The sequence below is a fragment of the Silene latifolia genome, chromosome 10 (genome assembly GCF_048544455.1).
Source record: "Silene latifolia isolate original U9 population chromosome 10, ASM4854445v1, whole genome shotgun sequence".
Taxonomy (NCBI): Eukaryota; Viridiplantae; Streptophyta; class Magnoliopsida; order Caryophyllales; family Caryophyllaceae; genus Silene; species Silene latifolia.
The window spans coordinates 20,658,563-20,679,178 of record NC_133535.1 but is presented as its reverse complement, the minus strand read 5'-3'; the positions used below and the strand labels follow the sequence as shown (position 1 = coordinate 20,679,178).

The 20,616-nt window shown below is 40.8% G+C and overlaps 3 protein-coding genes across 3 annotated transcripts; 2 read left to right on the top strand and 1 right to left on the bottom strand.

Annotated features, from left to right (window-relative positions):
• Positions 1 to 4,850: 4,850 nt before the first annotated feature.
• On the top strand, positions 4,851 to 7,327 carry LOC141605333 (non-functional pseudokinase ZRK2-like). The gene is made up of 3 exons (XM_074424046.1): positions 4,851 to 4,968; positions 5,577 to 5,917; positions 6,096 to 7,327. The coding sequence occupies exons 2-3, from the start codon at positions 5,858 to 5,860 to the stop codon at positions 7,104 to 7,106; spliced, it is 1,071 nt and encodes a 356-aa protein (XP_074280147.1). The 5' UTR covers positions 4,851 to 4,968; positions 5,577 to 5,857; the 3' UTR covers positions 7,107 to 7,327.
• Positions 7,328 to 7,587: 260 nt separating this feature from the next.
• Positions 7,588 to 8,451, top strand: LOC141607256 (RNA polymerase II C-terminal domain phosphatase-like 4). The gene has a single exon (XM_074426615.1). It carries the CDS (start codon positions 7,588 to 7,590, stop codon positions 8,449 to 8,451), a length of 864 nt encoding a protein of 287 aa, XP_074282716.1.
• A 714-nt stretch (positions 8,452 to 9,165) lies between these two features.
• Positions 9,166 to 20,273, bottom strand: LOC141605332 (heat shock cognate 70 kDa protein-like). The gene is made up of 2 exons (XM_074424045.1): positions 19,966 to 20,273; positions 9,166 to 11,109 (listed from the first exon to the last, which is right to left on the bottom strand). Exons 1-2 carry the CDS (start codon positions 20,177 to 20,179, stop codon positions 9,464 to 9,466), a joined length of 1,860 nt encoding a protein of 619 aa, XP_074280146.1. The 5' UTR covers positions 20,180 to 20,273; the 3' UTR covers positions 9,166 to 9,463.
• Between the last annotated feature and the right edge of the window lie 343 nt (positions 20,274 to 20,616).

Genomic DNA, 20,616 nt, shown 5'->3' with positions numbered 1-20,616 from the left:
GCCTCGATGTTTCGCCCTTTTTGATCTTGAAACACTTTGTCCACCAGCCTAGTGTAAGTTGCGCAGCGTTTTCAAACCGAACGGCATCATTTTATACATGTATGTGCCGTGTATGGTGATGAATGCGCACTTAGGCATGTCTTCTTCGGCCATGAATACCTGATGGTACCCTGAGAAGGCGTCTATCAGGCTTAGCATAGTGTAGCCTGCCGTTGCGTCAATTAAACTATCTATTCGAGGCAAGGGATAGCAATCTTTGGGGCATGCTTTATTAAGATTTGTAAAATCAACACACATCCTCCACCCCCCTGATGACTTCTTCACCATTACAACATTTGCTAGCCACTCAGGGTAAGTACAAGGCATGATATAGCCTGCCTCTAACAATTTATCTACCTCGGCCTTGATGGCCTCGTCTTTCTCGGCCGAGGAGTTCCTCATCTTCTCGCTGACGGGCGAGCGTTGGAGAGTACGTTCGGCTTGTGAACGATCACCTCTCGGCTCACGCCCGGCATCTCGGCGGCGAGTACGCGAAGACGTCTTTGTTCTTCCTCGGCGGGTCTAGGAGATCGGCTCGATTTTGGCTCCCGGACCGACACCGACAGTTACGGTGCGTCCTGGGTCAATTTCCACTTGCTCGGTCTCGGCTCCTTCGACCATGCCGACGGTGTTCATCGGATCACCCTCCTGTTGTAAGGATGGGCTCTTCCCCTTCTCTGATTTCTTCGCCACTTTGAGGGATTGTATGTTACACCCTCTGGCAGATATTTGGACATTGACAATTTCGTCTCTCTCGTCCCTTGAGACGAGCTTTTGTGCCTCCCCCCGGTCCGAGACATACATCAATGTCAGGGCCCGGATGGACATTACAGCATCAGCCTCGCTCAAAGTAACCCGGCCTATCAGAACATTATAGGCGGACGAACCATCAATCACCACAAACTCAGAAAAAACATTCTTAGCCGCGTCGTCTTGGCCGAACATCACCGGCAGTCTGATTGACCCCAGGGGTACCAGGTCGGCCCCGGAGAAGCTGTTTAGTGGGTTGGTGCAGGGGCTCAGGTCCTCAATCTTAAGACCGAGATTGAGGAAGCATTCCCTGAACATGATGTTCGTGTAGGCGCCTGTATCAATTAGGCACCTCTTGACCAAATGGTTGGCTATGTCCAGGTGGACCACCAGCGGATCGCTGTGTGGGGCTACGACTCCTTCGTAGTCTTTCTTTCCGATGGTTACATCGGGGATGGTGGAAGCGGGGATCGCTGTGGTGGGCACAAAGTTGATGGCTTGGTAAAGCTCATTCAGGTGCCGTTTGTGCCCATTAGCTGACCCTCCGTTCTCGTTTCCTCCGATAACCACCTGGATCACTCCCATCCTCTGGAATACTGATTTCCTGTTCGCCCCGTCGGAGCTCGTTTCGGGGCCCTAGCTACGTACTTGCCGAGGGCCCCCTTTCGGATCAGCTCCTCGATGGCATTCTTCAGATGCCGACAGTTGTCGGTCTTATGGCCGGGCTGGCCGTGGTAATCGCAAAATTGGCTTGCGTCGCCTTCCGCCTTCGTCTTGGGGGGTCTTGCCCACTTCTGCCCTTCGTTCTTGCTCAGGGCGAAGACCTCGGCCGGTGATTTAACCGGGGGGTGAGCTGGCACATGCCGCTTCGGGGTGTATGGTCCCGAACTCCCCGCGCCCGCCGAGTTCTATTTTCTATTAAATTTCTCAGGCCGGGACCTATTATTGTCACGGCGTCCTTCATCTCTGTTATCCCAGCGGCTGCTCCTCTCTGGGTGCCCAGCTTCGCTGTGGCTTACCCGGGTCTTGTGATAGTCCTCCACCTTTATGGCTCGGTTGGCCATCTTTCTGGCGGAGTCCAGGTTGAGGTCTTCACACTTGATGAGCTCATTTTTGAAATCGCCTCTCGGTAGGCCTTTCATCAGTGCGAAGGCCGCCGGATTCGTGTTCGGCTCTCAGATCTGCTGAACCTTAGCGTCAAATCTCTTGACGTAGCTCCGGAGGGACTCGTCCTCCCCCTGTCGGATAGTCAGGAGATCTGATGTCTCCACGGCCCTTCGCTTGTTGCAAGCGTACTGGGCTATGAAGTTATCTCTCAGGTCGGCATAGCAGTATACCGAGCCATTGGGTACCCCCTTGTACCAACTCTGAGCCATGCCATGGAGGGTCGTTGGGAAGACTCGGCACCACACCTCATCGGGTTGCTCCCACACCGACATGTACGACTCGAAAGCCTCGGCATGGTCGGTCGGGTCGCTATCTCCTTTGTATGATATGGCTGGCAGCTTTAGTTTAGTTGGCACCGGGACTTCGAGGACAAAGGCATTGAGGGGCTGTCTGACCACGTGCCGAATGACACGCGGCGATCGGCTCCTCCCAATCCTAGTCCGGCTTCTCTCTCCGTGGCGGGAAGGGCTTCTTGTTGTCCGACTTTGGAAAGTCGGACTTCTTTCTTCACTTCTTCGGGGGTGGCCTCGTTGGTGCCGCGTCGACGCTGTCCTCCCGCGAGAGGGGGAAGGACTTTGGTCTGCCACTGGCAGCACGGGCACCGCCGGCGTCCTAGTATGCATGGCTCCTTGTATCGCCCCGGACAAGTTGTTCGGGGTCACTTTATGGGCCCTGTGCACCTGTGGGTGTGCTGCCGTCACCGTCGTTGCGGCGGGGGTGATCGGCGTATTACCCATCAGGTCCAGGAATAGCTTGGGATTTATTTGCATCGACCACATGTCCCATGACGGTGACTTGGCGTGACGCGCGGTGTTTTGGTAGTATCGGCATCCCGTACGCCGGTTGAATTACTCGGCCGGTGGGGACCGCCCGATCTCGAAAGGTAGGGACGGTGTCATCCTGGTAGAATGCAGTTTCGTCGCTCACCATTATTTCTTGTTGTTTTGACATCTTCTTAGCTTGCTGGGTGGGTTTTGTTTTGTGTGTTTTTTTTTTGTAAGGGATTTAACTAGCTTTTAGTATCTTTTTCCCACAGACGGCGCCAATTGTTCCGGGTGTGATTACGGAGCAGTGTTGTGACCACGTAAGCTTTGTTGAATGATGACTTTGCTTAACTCTTCCTTTCGGCCTCTCCTGAAACAATGAACAAACTGAGGGCTCGGCTTGGTACCGAGCGTACTCACTCCGACGCTCAAGTCAGTAAACTTAAAGGGATTAAGTTGTGTGTTACTTGGCAAAGTATATTGTAGAGAGATAAGGGAGTTTATACCAGATTAATAGTGAGTTTATGGGTTATTCGATTATTTTCGGATCCCCTTCTCAATGAGAGAAGTGGAGTATTTATAGACTTTCACCTTTTGTCACGTAGTGGCCAAGTGGCCAAGTGGCAGAGCAGGTGGAAAAGACTGTTCTACCCTCGGCCGAGGGACCCATGGCAGGCCGGCTGGCCTGGTTGACTCCATGCCGAGGGGGCTTGGATATGAGTACGCGGATATGTCTCCTACTGGTGGTTGCCTAGCCGAGACCCAGAATGACGATGAGCCGCCGACAGTCGCTGCGTAGTTAGGGTCATCTAATACGTTGACTTGCTGTCTTTTGGCTTTGACCTTGCTCAATGTGTTGACTCGGTCAGCGGGTGCAGAATATGCCACATCAATACTCATTTCAAATTCGGAAGTCATTAAATCAGAAAAGTACTTATTAAGAACATTGTTAGTTGCTCCAAAAATAATGTCATCGACATATACTTGCACAAGCAACAGTTCATCTCCTTGTGACTTGATAAACAACGTTTTATCCACGGACCCACGTAAGAAACCATTTTCCAATAGAAACTTTGAAAGCTTGTCATACCAAGCCCTAGGAGCCTGTTTTAAACCATAAAGTGCTTTATCAAGTTTAAAAACGTGGTTGGGAAACTCGTTGTTTATAAAGCCCGGAGGTTGTTCAAAAAACACTTCTTCATCAAGGTATCCATTTAAAAATGCGGTTTTGACATCCATTTGAAAAAGCTTTATACCTTGAAAAGACGCAAAAGCTACAAGCATTCGTATGGCTTCAAGCCTAGCTACCGGTGCAAAGGTTTCATCGTAATCAATTCCTTCTTGTTGGTTAAAACCTTGCACCACTAGTCTAGCTTTGTTCCTTACGATTTCTCCAACATCATCTAGCTTGTTGCGAAAGACCCACCGTGTACCAATTACAGTACGTTGGGAGGGCCTAGGGACAAGATGCCATACCTTGTTCCTTTCGAATTGCTCCAATTCCTCTTGCCTATCATCCAGCATTCATCAGTCAAGGCTACTGTGACATGGTCTGTTTCAATTTGTGAGATGAAAGCATTGTGTGCACAGAAATTTTGGAGCATTGTGTAATCGTTTTTATCAATGTTATTCAATTACCCCACAAATTACGATTCTTAAACGTCTATTAAAAAACGATATGTAAGAGAGTCAAAAAAACATCAAAGAAGGAAGAGAAGGAAAAGTGTGTGGATATATATCAATATTACTACCTATTTGAAGAGAAAAAAAAGATACAAATTATGGTGTAATTATTATTTTTAAATAAATTAGTTACATACTAATTATTGGGAAAAATAAAATTTGAAGACAAAATAGTTAACAAAATACAAACATGATTAAAATAATCTCCACAAAAAGTGGGCCCCCCTACCTTGGATTGTGTAAAAAAAAATAATTTAGCTGTAGAATTTTGGTTTCAAGCCGTGGGTTTTGTTCCTTGATTTTCCGCAGTGCGTTTTCTTCCTCACTTTTCCGCTGCACTATATTCATGGTTGGAGAGCTTTGTTCCTCAACTTTCCTCTTCCTCAATTTTTCGCGTAGTGTGAAACTCATGGTTGGAGGTGCTCTCAAAAAAATGCAACGCTTCCTGACTTCTAGTTGACCCTGTTAACAGGTTAGTACTATTCATGCTTTTTGTTTTTGTTAATCGTGATTGAGTCTCCCATTTGATGATGATTATTCATGGAGATCACCTATTCAGCTGTAGGTATTTTCTTATTCATGTGCATTTTTTTCCCTTTTAATACGCTACTATAGTCTACACTACGTTATTCGGTCTCGGAATCATATCATAGGATGGTCTCATAAACTAGTACGAGTAGAAGTTATAGGCTATGGTCTGCTCCCTCAATACGAACAATCCCATTCTTGTTTACTAGGCTGTAACTGAGTATTAATCCTGGTTTAGTGAGCCTTAATTTAATCCGTCGACTGTGGTACGCTGTGAATCTGTGATGATTTAAGCTTGGTGTTCTTAGTAATTGATGATTTTATGCGATAATACCTGTGCCAGGATATGGTTATTGTTTAATTACTTTCCGAAGTATTTTTGATTGATGGGTGCCATATACCCCATAGAATTATAATATATAAAAACTGGAAAAAAAAATAGCAGGGTACCCCCATTGAAAATTCAAAATCTCATCAAAATTTTATACGGAGTAATATTATGTATTAACAATAAAATTACAGACCGGAACCACCCATGATTTTCAGTGAAAATTTGCATAGTCTACCCTCCAGAGCAATATCTTTGATGGCTCCTGCAGTTTATGATCTACTCTTTGATTCTGTTATCATATTTATCTGTATCAGGAACTTAATGTGCTGAATTCTGGTTTCTGACACATTTTTTGGACATGGACACGTTATTTGACAGATGATGCCACAATGTCGGACATGAAGACGTTATGTAACAGAAGTATCCGTCCGAACCAGTCCTCTACTCTGTACGCCATACAAGTCTGTGGCTATCATTATACTTTCCGACCATTGATAATTGATGAGGTGTAAATTAGTAAAGACTAAACAAGTATGAACTTTCCAATCTACTCATAGTAATATTCAACGGAGTGAGATATACTTAATACTTTAAAATGAAACTAACGGACATTTTACGATACTTTCTGCGTGATCTTAAGCTCCAAAAGTCAAAGGTTAGTTCTTTCCTAAATGGTCCCTTTATAAGATTATTGTACAATTTGCAATTTCATGTATTACCTCTGCAGTAGTCGTTTGTAACCGTCTAAATCTGGTGCCATAATCTGAAATTGGTTGATGTTCTTGAATCTTGATCATGTTTGATGTATATGTATATATTTATGTTTAATTTAGGAAAGTGGCAAATATCAGAGTTTTAGTGGAAATGAAGAAAATTTTAATAAGAATCGAGCAACGCTACTAGAAGAGAGGATTTCCTTGTTTAATGGCAGAACCAATTCCATCCGTTGCTTCTCAGTTGATGAAATCAACTCTATGAGTGTAGACAAAAATCGTGTAACTGCGGTAACAAGTTATGGTAGGAGTTTTAGAGGTGCTTGGGATGGAAAGTTCGTTCAGGTTAAAACTTTTGGTGATAGTGAACAATACGAGTTGGCTTGCCGCGAAATTGCAGTAGCCGCAGAAATGGGTACTCATAGGAATGTCCATAGGCTGCTTGGGTGCTGTCTCCACACAAAAAATCCAATTCTTGTTTATGAGTGGGAAGAAAAGGGAACCCTTCATAGTCGGATATTCAATGACGAAGGGGAAAGCAAAGAGACACTAGAGTGGAAGGACAGGCTAAGAATTGCGTGGGAGATTGCTCATGTAGTTGCCTATTTGCACACAGCTTTTGACCGCCCTATCGTACACAGAGACTTGAAACCTGAAAATGTATACTTAGACCAAGACGATTCCGTCAGATTATCAGACTTTAGCTCCTCTATTTCAATTCCAGCAGGTGAAAAGTACGTGGAATACGAGGTAATAAGAGGGACAGTTGGCTATATTGCACCTGAGTATTTTAACTCGAGCAGGGTGGCAGAGAGTTGTGATGTTTATTCTTTTGGTATGATTCTTCTTGTACTCCTCACTGGAAAATTCCCTTTCACCGAATGTCGATCAACCCAAGGCCTGTGTAATTTATTAGAGTGGGTGAGTGAATGTCATGCAGTTAACTGCCTGTGCGATGTTGTGGATCCAACAATCACTAGAAATGGACCAATTCCAGATGAGGTCCATCTTAAAGCAATAGTAGAGCTTGCCCTCAGCTGCTTAGCTAGAGACGAAGAATGTAGGCCAACGATGGTGGACGTAGCTACTCAACTCAAGGATATCATCATCTCATCTTCTGACTCCCTTTAGCTCCACAGTTCATCATTGAAACTCAAATGTCCATCCAGTCTATCTATACTTCCTGTGTTTTTGTTCTAGGATTCTAAAAAAATATTCAAAACACTAGACTTCTGTTATTTTGACGAACCGAACCTTTATTGTTGTAATAAGACAGTTTACTTTGCAATGTCTTTTACTGTTTCGTGTTTCATTTGCGTATCATGATCAAGTAATTTGGTATTGGCATCAAAACTGGTAATGATTGCAAAATCCGCATTGGAGATTGGATCATTAATTGGATGAATTACCGGCTCAAATTAGCAGACGGATTTCTTGATTATTGATTTCTTATCTACTTTATGGAGTGGCCATATTAGAGATTGAGTCGGTGGGAATAATTTCCTAAACCTAAACAATATAAATTTCAGACTCAACGCATATATATTACTCCCTTTCAATTAAACCTAAAACATCACAAATTCACAATTCTCTTAATTAATTAATCATAACAATGGAAGAAACGCTGTTATCCTTAAAGGAAGCTGTTGATAGCAACGAATGCCCGCATCCCGGTTTCGTCAACAACAATGCATGCGTACTTTGTAAGAAACCCAAGAACAAGTGCAACGATCCGATTACTCTCCAATTCTGGTATATCCATCGCAACCTGTTCCTCACCGTCGAGGGAATTCGCTTACTTCGAGACCTTAATTTAAAACAATTATTGCAACGCAAGAAGCTCCATCTTGTTCTTGATTTAGACAACACTCTTATTCATTGTAACGACCTCGAAAAGAAAGATACTAAAAATAATAATCAGAAGAATGAGAAGAAGAACGGCAAATCATCACCCAACAACGTAAAAGCCGCTGGTGACGACATTTACGAGATTATAAAAGGTGCCGCATTGATCAAGTTAAGGCCCGGGACTCGTGATTTCCTCGAAAAAGCGAGCGAGATATTCGAGTTATCTATCTACACTATGGGCGACAAAGAGTATGCCGGGGAGATTGCCAAGATACTTGAGACCGATAAGGTTCGGTTTTCAAGGGTGATTTATAGGGATAATTGTTCGATGAAGGCTAGTAAAGGGCTCAAAGTCGTCCTTTCTCATCCACGACTCGTTTTGATCGTGGATGACTTGGACGAGGTTTGGTGTGCCGAAGATAGGGGTAATGTGATCAAAATTAAACCGTATACATTTTTCGACAAGAAGGGAACCCGTGATGATGATGATGATCAAGAGCTTGTTAGGGTTTTGGGTGTTTTGAAGGCGGTTCACACCAAGTTTTATGATAAAAAGGAAGGGAATTATCATGCTAATAAAGATGTTAGACAACTGCTCAAAAAGGTTAATTATAACACAAATGGTTGATTCAAGGACTAGTAAACTACAGAGTATTTTACTTCGACACTCCATATGACCCAGCATAAAAAATAGCGAGTATGACACTTGGGTATGCACCCCTGACCCTTCCAACGGAGTCTGAGCAACATAGCTAGTAAGTAATTTGAATTATAATTTGAACAAGTTGTACCTATGGAATTTTAATTTGTAGCTTTTGCTTCTGTTATGTTTGCAATCATATTCAGATGTTAATCTCTATTGTGTAAATGTGGCCTGATTATGATTTTTATGGACTAATTCCACATTTTTACTGGTGTATTTGAGTATGTCTCATAATTAATTTTTGATGGACTAATCCCATATTTACAAAATAAATTACATCATTTTCGCGGTGTAAACTTTAGTTCAGATCTCTTCAAGGGAGTTGTTGTAACAATCGGAATTTACAAAGGTTTTGCCCATTAAACCTTAATGACAGCAGGTTTTCCGACATCACTCCGAAGTCCTCAGCTTAGCATACAAGCGACGAGTCATCATAAACCGTTACCCACCATATGTGAATTGATCCGAAAACATCAGAACTCTTTTGAATAAAAATAACTTCATCTAACGCTAACTAAACTGCTTACAAATAGATTAGCCAAACAAAAAAGTATCCGACTATAGATCAATTCTACATCCATTGCTCAAAAGTGAACACTAATGATCTTATACTTTAAGGTAGCGTATTTGTTAGCAATCTTCCAATACTAATTGAGACTTGATGCTCAAATCAGTCAAATGCATCACTAAAACAGATCTCTGTCCCAAACAAAAATCACAGAATCGAGAATATTTCAGAAAGAAAACAAAAGGAATACTTCGAATCATCTAATAAAATAGGAAATGATGAACACAAGGAGCCTTACCGAAGCTACATTTCTAACAAATTTTAAGAATTCCATACATCTGATTAAAACACTACTCACATATATTACCCAAATGTACGAGATTGCAGTGAACGAAGGGAATATCTCGTCGGACGCCACAAGACCACAACCTATGGGTTCATCTTAGACATGAGAGGATGGCAAATGTTTTTAAGCTCTTCCAACTTGTCCTCAAACTTATAGCCATTGGTAAGATCGCGATTCCATTCTAACCACTGAATTGTCTTCTCAACAGCATCCTCTAGCTTCTTTTTGTTATCCACTCCGATCTCTCCACAATCATCATTCAAGATGTCCCAAACTTCATTCACATAGTTCTCTAAGTTTGCTTTGGCCGTCTTCACATTTTTTCGATCAATATCATCTACCATGTACACCTTAGCCTCCTCGACCATCCTATCAATCTCCAAATTTGAAAACCCCCCACTGTGTTTTGTGATAGTAATCTCACTCGTACTGCCAGAGCTTTTCTCAACTGCCGTGACAGTCAAGATACCATTAGCATCAATTTCAAAACATTCATTTATGCTCGGAACACCTTTGCGGGCAGGTGTAATGCCACAAAGCTCAAAGCTACCCAACAAATTGTTTTCCTCGGCAATGGTTCTCTCGCCCTCGTACACAAAAATGTTTACTGAGGTCTGGTTATCTGCAACAGTTGTAAAGTTCTTCCCCATCTTTACCGGAATTGGTGTGTTCCTTGGGATCACAACACGCATCTCACCTGTCTGAATCTTAACACCAAGAGATAGCGGAGTCACATCCACAAGCATAAGATGTTGGCTATGGCGAACACCACTTAAGACAGCTGCATGAATGGCTGCCCCATAAGCAACTGCCTCATCCGGATTCAGGCGTTTGCAAAGCCCCTTCCCACAGAAGAAATTCTGCAACAACTGTTGAACCTTAGGAATACGAGTCGACCCACCAACAAGCACAATTTCATCAATATCACTCTTGTCAATCTTGGCATCCATTAAGCAACGTTCAACAGGTTTCAAGCAATCTTTAAATAAATCCATGTTCAATTTTTCAAATCTAGCACGGGATATAACAGAAGAGAAATCAATGCCCTCAAAAAGGCAATCAATTTCAATATTCGTCTCAGTAGATGAAGAAAGGGTCCTCTTTGCTCTCTCACAAGCAGCCCTTAATCTTCCAAGAGCTCGGGGATTATTTTCTATATCCTTATTGTGTTTCAACTTGAATTCCGCCACAAAATGGTTCAGCAATCTATTGTCAAAATCCCCACCACCAAGGTGAGTATCCCCACTTATAGCTTTAACTTCAAATGCATCCTTATCCAGAGTCACCAACGAGACATCAAAAGTCCCGCCACCAAGATCAAAGACCAGCACATTTCTTTTAGCTACATTACTCTCAACAGCCTTATGCTCAAGACCATATGCAATTGCTGCAGCTGTCGGCTCGTTTATGATTCGCATCACATTGAGGCCAGCAATGATCCCCGCATCTTTAGTTGCTTGACGCTGAGAATCATTGAAATATGCAGGAACAGTGATAACAGCATCCTTAACTTCGGACCCAAGGTACTCCGCTGCGGTCTTTTTCATTTTCATGAGCACCATGGCTGATATCTCCTCCGCAGAAAAGTGCTTCTTATCACCCTTATAGGTGACCACAATCATAGGCTTGTTGTCCTTCGAAGGACAAGAGAGAACCTTAAAAGGCCACAGTTTCATGTCATTTTGCACTACTTGATCTGTGAATCTTCGGCCAATAAGCCTCTTTGCATCTGCAATCGATAAGAATGGAAAACAAAAACATTCATAATTTCAGTTAACAGTTTGCTTCTAACTAAAAGTTTACAAGTAAAGTAAGATCTCAAATGAATAGGAGTAATATACTGAAAATGTCAAATTCTTGTTTAAGGTGCCCCGTATAATATGTGAAATGCGGGTTCTTTAACCGCATAAAACGAATTTTTTTTCAAAATAGGGCTTAAAACCAAACTATTTCTTGCTTTAGGGTTCATCTCAAACTATTTCTTCCCAATGGGTCCACGTCATCATTTTTTCTTCTTTAATAAATACTTATTTGATAAATCGCTATATGAAATAGTGATTTAGCGTTTTTTACGATAAAACGCTACCTCAAGTAGCGATTTCACACTCTTATGACGAAAGTACAAAAATAAATCAATAATATGATAACTTGGGCAAATCGCTAGTTGAATTAGCGATTAGCACCAAGCCACCAAACATGTTGCTTCTCCTTTCTCTTTGCCATTCCCGCATCTCACCTTCGATTCAACCATTCTCCTTTGTCTATCCACCGCTTTGCGTGATTTTTACGCGGTTGGATTCCTCTCGCGGAAAGCTACACAGTTTTAAAATAATATTTCAGTTTCTTCATCTTCGGTCTGTTCCTCCGAGGGCATTAGAGTTGTAAGAATCAAGGGTATTATTTCAGGAACCCTCGATTTTAACAGTTCTAAAGCCTTTGATTAACATCATCAGCTGGAAGCAGATAAGGCCACTGTGCAAGAGTGGGGTGATCACAGTGGAACAATAGAGATGGGCAGTAGGGAAAACAACTGATAAAGTGATGAAATATCACACTAAAGCTAAAAATGCCAATTTTCTGATCAAGGATGGTGACAAGGTTAAGAAGATTGCAGAAAACAGTATATTGAGGAAGCAAAAAAACAAGGAAAATAAGTAGTGCTCCTCGTTCCTAAAATCATGAGACGATCTAATCTTGTACATAGGAACCGTTGATACAAGAAGCATATTAATTACAGCGCCTGTCAATTTATTCCAGGTGATGTTTAGCACCATATTATATGAACCTATGATGATGTAAGGCTGATGTAATTAGTAAAGTAGTTAGAGACTAGTCACTATATAAGCATCATTAACAGAATTGTAATAACTTACTCTTAGATATACAAATATAACAACTTCTCTCTCTTATCTCTCTCTATAACAAACTCTCTCAAATATCACAATTACTAAGCTTCTATATGTTCATCAATGGAGAATATGCATCTTCACATGGTATCAGACGAACCAGGGGTTTGATTCTGGGTTTCTATGGTTGATTTTGCTTCTTTCTCCTACCTTTGTTCATCTCATTGTGAGAATTGTTTTTCTCGAACTCTTATTTTCAGTTCGCTTTGGCAAAATTCATCTATTCTTGATTTTTCCTCTTCGTTTTCTTCGTGATTCTTGTGCATTCTTCTCTGTATTTCATTCTTCTTGACAATTTAAGCTCAATTTCTGTGTCATCATGTCTGCTGATACTACTGATTCTGTTGTTGCACCGTATGCTGTTCTTGATGATCCTTTATACATTTCTAGTACTGATCAGCCGACCTTGAAATTAACTGAGATTAAATTCAATGGAAATAATAGTTTTCTTCAATGGAAACGAGAGGTGTATAATGCTTTGATTGCTAAAAACAAAGAAGGTTTTGTTGATGGCACATGTCGTGCACCTGCTAGACTGCTAATACTTATCATCAATGGAGGAGGTGTGATTTCTTGATTATGCGTTGGATAACTAATTCTTTAGAACCTCAGATTGGTGAAACCTTGAAGTATGCTGCTAGTGCTAAAGAAATGTGGATGAGTTGTTAGATAGATATGGCCAAGTCAATACTCTTGAAATTTATTCCTTAAATAAAGATTTGGGGCATATTTCTCAGGAAAATACCAGTTTGGTAGAGTATTATAGTAAAATGAAAACTGCTTGGGAAAGTATTGATGAATTAGATCCAATTCCTTATTGTACGTGTGGTGCAATGACTAGTTGTACATGTCAGTTGTTGAAAAGGATTCTTGAAAAGGAAAACAACTCAAAGCTTATCCAATTTTTGATGGGACTCAATAATGGTTATGATACAGTCAAAACCACTGTACTGTCTATGGATTCCTTACCCCCTATGAATAAGGCTTTAGGATTGTTGCAGAAAACTGAAAAGCAACGACAAATTTCTGAGCATATTGTGGTTCCCACTGAGGCTAATGCCTATGCTTCTACTAGATCTCATGATGTTCATCAGGGAGATTGGAAAAGACAAAAGCAGGATGTCTCTCAGGAGAAATCAGTGCCTAAGTTATGCAATGGATGTCAAAAAGGAGGACATGAGGACATACTGATGATGAGTGTCATCATCAGAAGATCTGTGACTATTGTGGCAAGAAGGGACATCTGGTGGCTGCTTGTCATCAAAGAATCAGGCATGCTGCAGCTAAAGGTGGCAGGGGTAGAGGCAGGCATAACTACTCTGGTGGCAGATCTAATGTGTACCACAGGAAAGCTAGCAATGCAGATGTTATACAGTCTGACAATCCACTTGATGTTAACACTGCAGGTAGTTCAACTATGATGGGAGTTGATACAGCAGTGGTGACAGGCATTGTTCAGAATGTGATGCAACAGATGTACAAGGCTATGTCTGACAAATCATCTGCTGGAGATTCTTCTATGAACTTTGCAGGTACAAATTGTACAAATTGTACTCTAAGGCTTTTCCTGTTGCACAAGCATATGGCCAGTCAGAATGGATAGTTGACACAGGTGCGTCAGACCATATGACCTCACAAGTTGATATGCTTACAAATGTTAGGTCTTTAAACAAACCTGTAGTAATTGGACTCCCTGATGGTTCTATAAAGTTGGTGAATACAGTGGGAGATATAATGTTGACATCTGCTATTCACTTAAAGGATGTTTTAGTGGTTCCTAATTTTAAGCAAAATTTGCTCTCAGTAAGCAAGCTAATTCAGCATACTCTCATGATTGTCTTGATCACATCTGAGCATTGTCTGTTCCAGGACCCTATCAGTAAGGAGAAACTTGGCATAGCTATAAGGAAAAGAGGCCTATACTGGTTTACACCAGCTTTGGAGAATAAGAATAAAGTCTTAAGAGTACAAGACTCAAGAGATCTTGGAAAGTCAAGCTATTTGTCAAAATCTAATGCTTGTAATTCTGATTGTAATCTTGAACTTTTCCACTCTAGACTAGGGCATAGTTCCTTTGATAAATTGCAGCATGTATTATGCTCAGGGGTTATTTGATCTTGTTCACATGGATCTATGGGGTCCTTATAGGACACCTACTATCACAGGGGCTAAATACTTTCTTACTATCCTTGATGATCATTCAAGGGTGACCTGGATTTATATGTTCCAGAATAAATTTCAGGTGGCTAGTTTAATTAAAAAAAATTTAGCATATATTGAAACACAATTTGGAGGCAAGGTCAAGACATTCAAAAGTGATAATGGTTCTGAATTTTTACAAGAGCAGTGCTATGAGTTGTTTAATGAGAAAGGCATTGTGTTGCAAAGAAGTATTGTGGGAAGGCCATAACAAAATGGGCGTGTGGAAAGAAAACATAGACATTTAATTGAAACAACAAGAGCAATCAGGATTCATGCAAACTTACCAATTAGATTCTGGGGTGAGTGTACTTGCTGCAACATACTTGATCAACAAGATGCCAACTTCTGTATTAGGGTGGAAAACCCCATTTGAAGTATTATTTGGCAAACCAGCTACTTCTGATGAATTAAGAGTCTTAGGGTGTTTGTGTTATGCACCCATGCCTCTTTCTCATAAAGATAAGTTTGGACCCAAGGGAAGGAAGTGTGTGTTTATTGGCTATCCTTTTGGCCAAAAAGGATATAAACTATATGATTTACAAAATCACAAGACTTTTGTGGCAAGGGATGTCATATTTCAGGAAGAAATTTTCCCTTTTAGAGACCAACAGGCTATTGCAGAAGACTCAAGTCACATAGACAGTGAATTAGTAGATTTATTTCATCATGATGATCCACTATCAACAGGGAGTATTCCCATACAGGTCAGAGAAACTCCTACAATTAATATTGAACAACAGGTCCAGCAGGACCCTCCCATTGTCACTGTTTCTGATATTCAACAAACAGTCACTAATCCTGATGTTCAACAACCTAATGTTGCACTGCAACAAAGAACACAAGTTCAGACTTCAGGCAGTCATCAAGACCAACTCGGTTATCATCAAGACTCAAGGGATTTTATTGTCCTCAGAAGTTACCAGCTCAGAAGAATTCCTTCCATGCTTCTATCTTAACAATATGGTAGAATTTTCTGAAGAATATGTGAACTCACTATCTAAAGTCATACATGAAGTTGAACCATCTACATACTCACAAGCGAAGAATGATAAGAGATGGCAAGAAGCCATGGACAAAGAACTAGAGGCTTTGGAACAAAATGCTACTTGGGTTCTTACTACATTGCCAGCAGGCCATAAAGCAATTGGTTCAAAATGGGTCTACAAAATAAAACACGGGGCAGATGGTTCAGTGGAACGTTTCAAAGCCCAGTGGAACGTTTCAAAGCTAGGCTAGTGGCTAAGGGGTTTAATCAAGTCAAGTATAAGGATTATGTGCATACTTTTTCCCCTGTTGCAAAATTTGCAACAGTCAGAGTTCTTCTTCTTGCTCTAGCAGCTTCTAAGAATTGGCCTCTCTTCAACTAGACATTAATAACCCGTTTCTTCATGGTTTTCTGGAAGAAGAAGTTTACATGTCTCCACCAGAAGGCTACACCAAAGCCAAACCAGGAGAAGTCTGCAGATTAAAAAGATCACTTTATGGTTTGAAGCAAGCAGCTCGTCAATGGAATATTGAATTGACCAAATTCTTACAAAGCCAAGGTTTTGTTCAATCTAAACAAGATTATTCTTTGTTTACTAGAGTACATCCAGTGACAGAAATTCATCATAACACTTGTCTATGTTGATGATGTGCTCTTGACAGGAGAATCAGTTCAAGAAATTGAGAGCATTAAGGTGGGTCTTGATAAAGCTTTTACAATAAAAGACCTAGGAAAAATGAGATATTTTTGGGTTTGGAAATAGCAAGAAATGAGTCTGGGTTGCTCCTTAATCAAAGGAAATATACACTTGACATTATCAAAGATATGCAAATGGAGGATTGTACACCAGCTGATTTTCCAATGGCAAGAGGCCTGAAACTTTCTACTGATTCAGGTGAACTTCTGTCTGATCCAGAGAGATATAGACGACTTATAGGCAGGTTGCTTTACTTAAACATGACACGACCTGATATTTCATACTCCACACAACATTTAAGTCAGTTCCTACAGCAACCACGAGTGCCACATATGCAGGCTGCTATCCATGTGGTTAGATACTTAAAGAAGACTGTAAACTCTGGATTGCATTACCCTGCAAACAATCCACTGACTGTCTCAGCTTACAGTGACTCAGATTGGGGCAGTGTGCGTTTTCAGCAAGATCTTTAAGTGGTTATTGCATTTTTCTGGGTAATTCTTTAGTCTCATGGAAGACTAAGAAACAAAAGACGGTTAGCAAAAGCTCAGCAGAAGCTGAATACCGTAGCATGTCATACACTGCAAGTGAAATGGTTTGGATTAACAGTCTTTTATCAGATTTGCAGATCAGTGTACCTAAGCCAATACCCTTATTTTGTGACAACAAAGCCGCTCAACATATAGTACAGAATCCTATCTTTCACGAGCGAACAAAACACTTGGAGATTGATTGCCATTATGTTCGAGATAAATTGCAAGAAGGTTTTCTCATTCCACAGCATGTTCGTACAGGATTACAACTTGCAGATTTATTAACAAAGGCATTGGGTTCCCAGCAACATAATTTTCTCAGTTCCAAGCTTGGATTACAACTACATCCTGCAATCCAGCTTGAAGGGGGGATATGAACCTATGATGATTTAAGGCTGATGTAATTAGTAAAGTAGTTAGATACTAGTCACTATATAAGCATCATTAACAGAATTGTAATAACTTACTCTGAGATATACAAATATAACAACTTCTCTCTCTTATCTCTCTCTATAACATGTTAATAATAATAATATCATTACTTTAGCTAGTGCAAATTAGTTGGCCATTATCATTACTTTAGCTAGTGCAAATTAGTTGCCCATTATCATTACTTTAGCTAGTGCAAATTAGTTGGCCATTATCATTAGTTTAGCTAGTGCAAATTATGTGTATATAAGTAACGTGTATGGCTACTGCATTATTCATTCAGATATACAAAAACGCCATTTTCACATGGTATCAGAGCTCAAAAACTACCTTACTCAATATGGTTTTCAAAACTCACTTTCAGACCCCTCTCTTTTCTTTCTCATTAACTCCACGACGCAAATTTATGTCCTTGTATACGTCGACGACATCATTGTCACTGGCCGAAACAGAACCCACATAGCCACCTTCATTAATCAATTGTCCAGTAAGTTCTCACTCAAAGATCTCGGCCCATTAACTTATTTTCTTGGCATAGAAGTAACACCCACGAAACACGGCCTCCACTTAAACCAAACAAAATACCTCTCCGACCTCCTCCACAAACATAATTTCCAACACTGTAAACCGGCTTCAACCCCCATGATACCCCATCCTCCCATCTTAGCCGAACCCCACAACCCCATCGAAAGTGAAACCGACTATCGAGCTATAATTGGGAGCCTCCAGTACCTCTCATTGACACGACCCGACATCACCTACCCCGTAAATAAACTTGCTCAATTCCTTGTCCATCCAACCTCCACTCATTGGACAGCTCTCAAACGATTGCTCCGCTACCTGCAGGGAACCCTACACCTCGGCATTCACATCTCTAACTCGTCCCCTCTTCGACTTCACGCGTTTTGTGATGCTGATTATGGAGGCGATACCTCCGACTATATATCCACAACTGGCTACCTTGTCTATCTCGGTGGCAACCCAATATCATGGTCCTCTAAAAAGCAACGCGCTCTCTCTCGCTCATCAACCGAAGCTGAGTTTAGAGCAGTAGCCGACACCACTGCCGAGCTCCTATGGCTTCAATCTCTCCTTCATGAGCTACATATCACCACCTTCCAAGCACCAACTATCTACCGTGACAACTTATCCTCCGTCCACTACGCAGCAAACCCAGTGTTTCACTCTCGCATGAAACATCTAGCACTCTCCTTCCACTTCGTCAAAGAACAAGTTCGCCTAGGCACTATCCGAGTGCAACATATTAATGGTCATGATCAACTAGCCGATACCCTCACTAAGCCTCTTCACAAGCCCCGGTTCCACGAATTGTCATCCAAGATTGGTCTTCGTCTTCGACCGTCCATCTTGAGCGGGAATGTTAATAATAATAATATCATTACTTTAGCTAGTGCAAATTAGTTGGCCATTATCATTACTTTAGCTAGTGCAAATTAGTTGCCCATTATCATTACTTTAGCTAGTGCAAATTAGTTGCCCATTATCATTACTTTAGCTAGTGCAAATTAGTTGGCCATTATCATTAGTTTAGCTAGTGCAAATTATGTGTATATAAGTAACGTGTATGGCTACTGCATTATTCATTCAGATATACAAAAACACCATTTTTACTATCCCTAAACTAATGATAATGGCCAACTAATTTGCATAGCTAAAGTAATGATAATGGCCAACTAATTTGTACTAGCTAAAGTAATGATAATGGGCAACTAATTTGCACTAGCTAAAGTAATGATAATGGCCAACTAATTTGCACTACCTAAAGTAATGATATTATTATTATTAACATAACAAACTCTCTCAAATATCACAATTACTAAGCTTCTATATGTTCATCAATGGCGAATATGCATCTTCACATATTACCCTACCTTTGGTCTCGACTCTGAAGTATGAGTGATACTGTGATACTGTTTATTCATGCTACAAGTAGTATTTTTACTGAGAACCCGTAAAATTAGCTTATACTCTGTTAGAACCGACAAAACAACAATAAAAACGATGTAAAAAAATAGAAACCATCATAAGTGAGTTATGAAACTTGGTATAGACAGAGAAGATTGAGGTGCAGGCTTATGATAACTCGTAAAAGCGTAAATTTGAATCTCCAATTCTCGCATATGTATGGTCTTTTGCGTTTTGTATTGAGCAAAGATTGGTGGGTTTATCCTGTACTTGTGCTAGTGAAAAATGAATAATGATTATGTGGAGTTATAAGGATAGCATTGTTGTTAATAACTTGTCATGATATTTTAAGATCACAAAATTTCATTGAAGACGGGCGATATCCCGTTTTCTCTCACAAAAATATCCATTAAGAGGTGAGTGGGTCTCCCTTTTTGTGAGAGGTCACAATAGCCCGTCACAAGCAAGACTAACTGTTTTAAGATTAGTGGACGTTTAAGAGAGAGATTGGATGTTGGGTACTGTACTGTGGTGGCTTGGTGCAAATCACTAATTCAACTAGCGATTTTGACCAATCTATCATATTATTGTTTTATTTCTATACTTTTGACATAAGAGTGTGAAATCGCTACTTGAAATACCGTTTTATTGTAGAAAGATTAAATCGCTACTTTAATTAGCCATTTACCAAAAATATTTGATAAAAAAATGAAAAATGATGACATGAATGGGAGGAAATAGTCTGAAATGAACCTTAAAGTGAGAAATACCTTGGTTTTGAGCCCTATTTTGAAAAAAAAAAAATCTAAAACGGTTTTAAAAAATGGCTAAACTATCCAAAATTAAACCCTTGTGGCACTATCAAATACTCAGAAAAGGATAAGAAAGAGTCAAAGAGAGATCGAACCGTAAATAGTGTTAGTGGGGTTCATGGCAATTTGATTTTTGGCAGCTTCACCCACAAGCCTCTCATCTTTGGAAAAAGCAACACAAGACGGCGTCGTACGGTTGCCTTGATCGTTGGTGATGATTTCGACACGGTCATGCTGCCATACTCCTACACATGAATACGTCGTCCCGAGATCGATTCCTATCGCCGCACTTCTTCCATTTCCCTCCATTTTCAACTACAGTAGTAGTTATTGAAGAGTGCTACTTTGCTTGTTGATTTTGCTTTTAAAATTGTGATGGTGGTAAGTGGTAAGTGGTAAGTGGTAACTGGAAAGTGATTTGGAAATAAATCTAGAGTCAGCTACATATAGGATTATTGGTGGACAATGGTCTTTTCAGCTTCTTTTTTCTTCGGTCTTCTCAACTTTTTATGCCTTTTGGCTTCCCAACAGCACTAGTCAGTCACTTAATCAGTAAGCAATATCACTAGTATATTTCTTTGGCAGATAGTCTTGCTTGTTACAACATTATCCGTTTAAGTTGAAGACGGTTGAATATTACTCCCCAAGTCCCCATGGGTCAATCGAGTTGGGGTTGAGCCAGACCAATTCGTTTCGGGTTATGGTCTATTTCGAATTTATTGGTCGGCTCTGTTTCGGTCAAGCGA

Coding starts and splice junctions, on each gene's coding strand:
- LOC141605333 (XM_074424046.1), top strand. CDS start 5,858: ATGAAACTAACGGACATTTTACGATACTTTCTGCGTGATCTTAAGCTC. Junction 5,918..6,095: donor TTAAGCTCCAAAAGTCAAAG/GTTAGTTCTTTC, acceptor TGTTTAATTTAG/GAAAGTGGCAAATATCAGAG.
- LOC141607256 (XM_074426615.1), top strand. CDS start 7,588: ATGGAAGAAACGCTGTTATCCTTAAAGGAAGCTGTTGATAGCAACGAA.
- LOC141605332 (XM_074424045.1), bottom strand. CDS start 20,179: ATGGAGGGAAATGGAAGAAGTGCGGCGATAGGAATCGATCTCGGGACG. Junction 11,110..19,965: donor CCCCACTAACACTATTTACG/GTTCGATCTCTC, acceptor TATCGATTGCAG/ATGCAAAGAGGCTTATTGGC.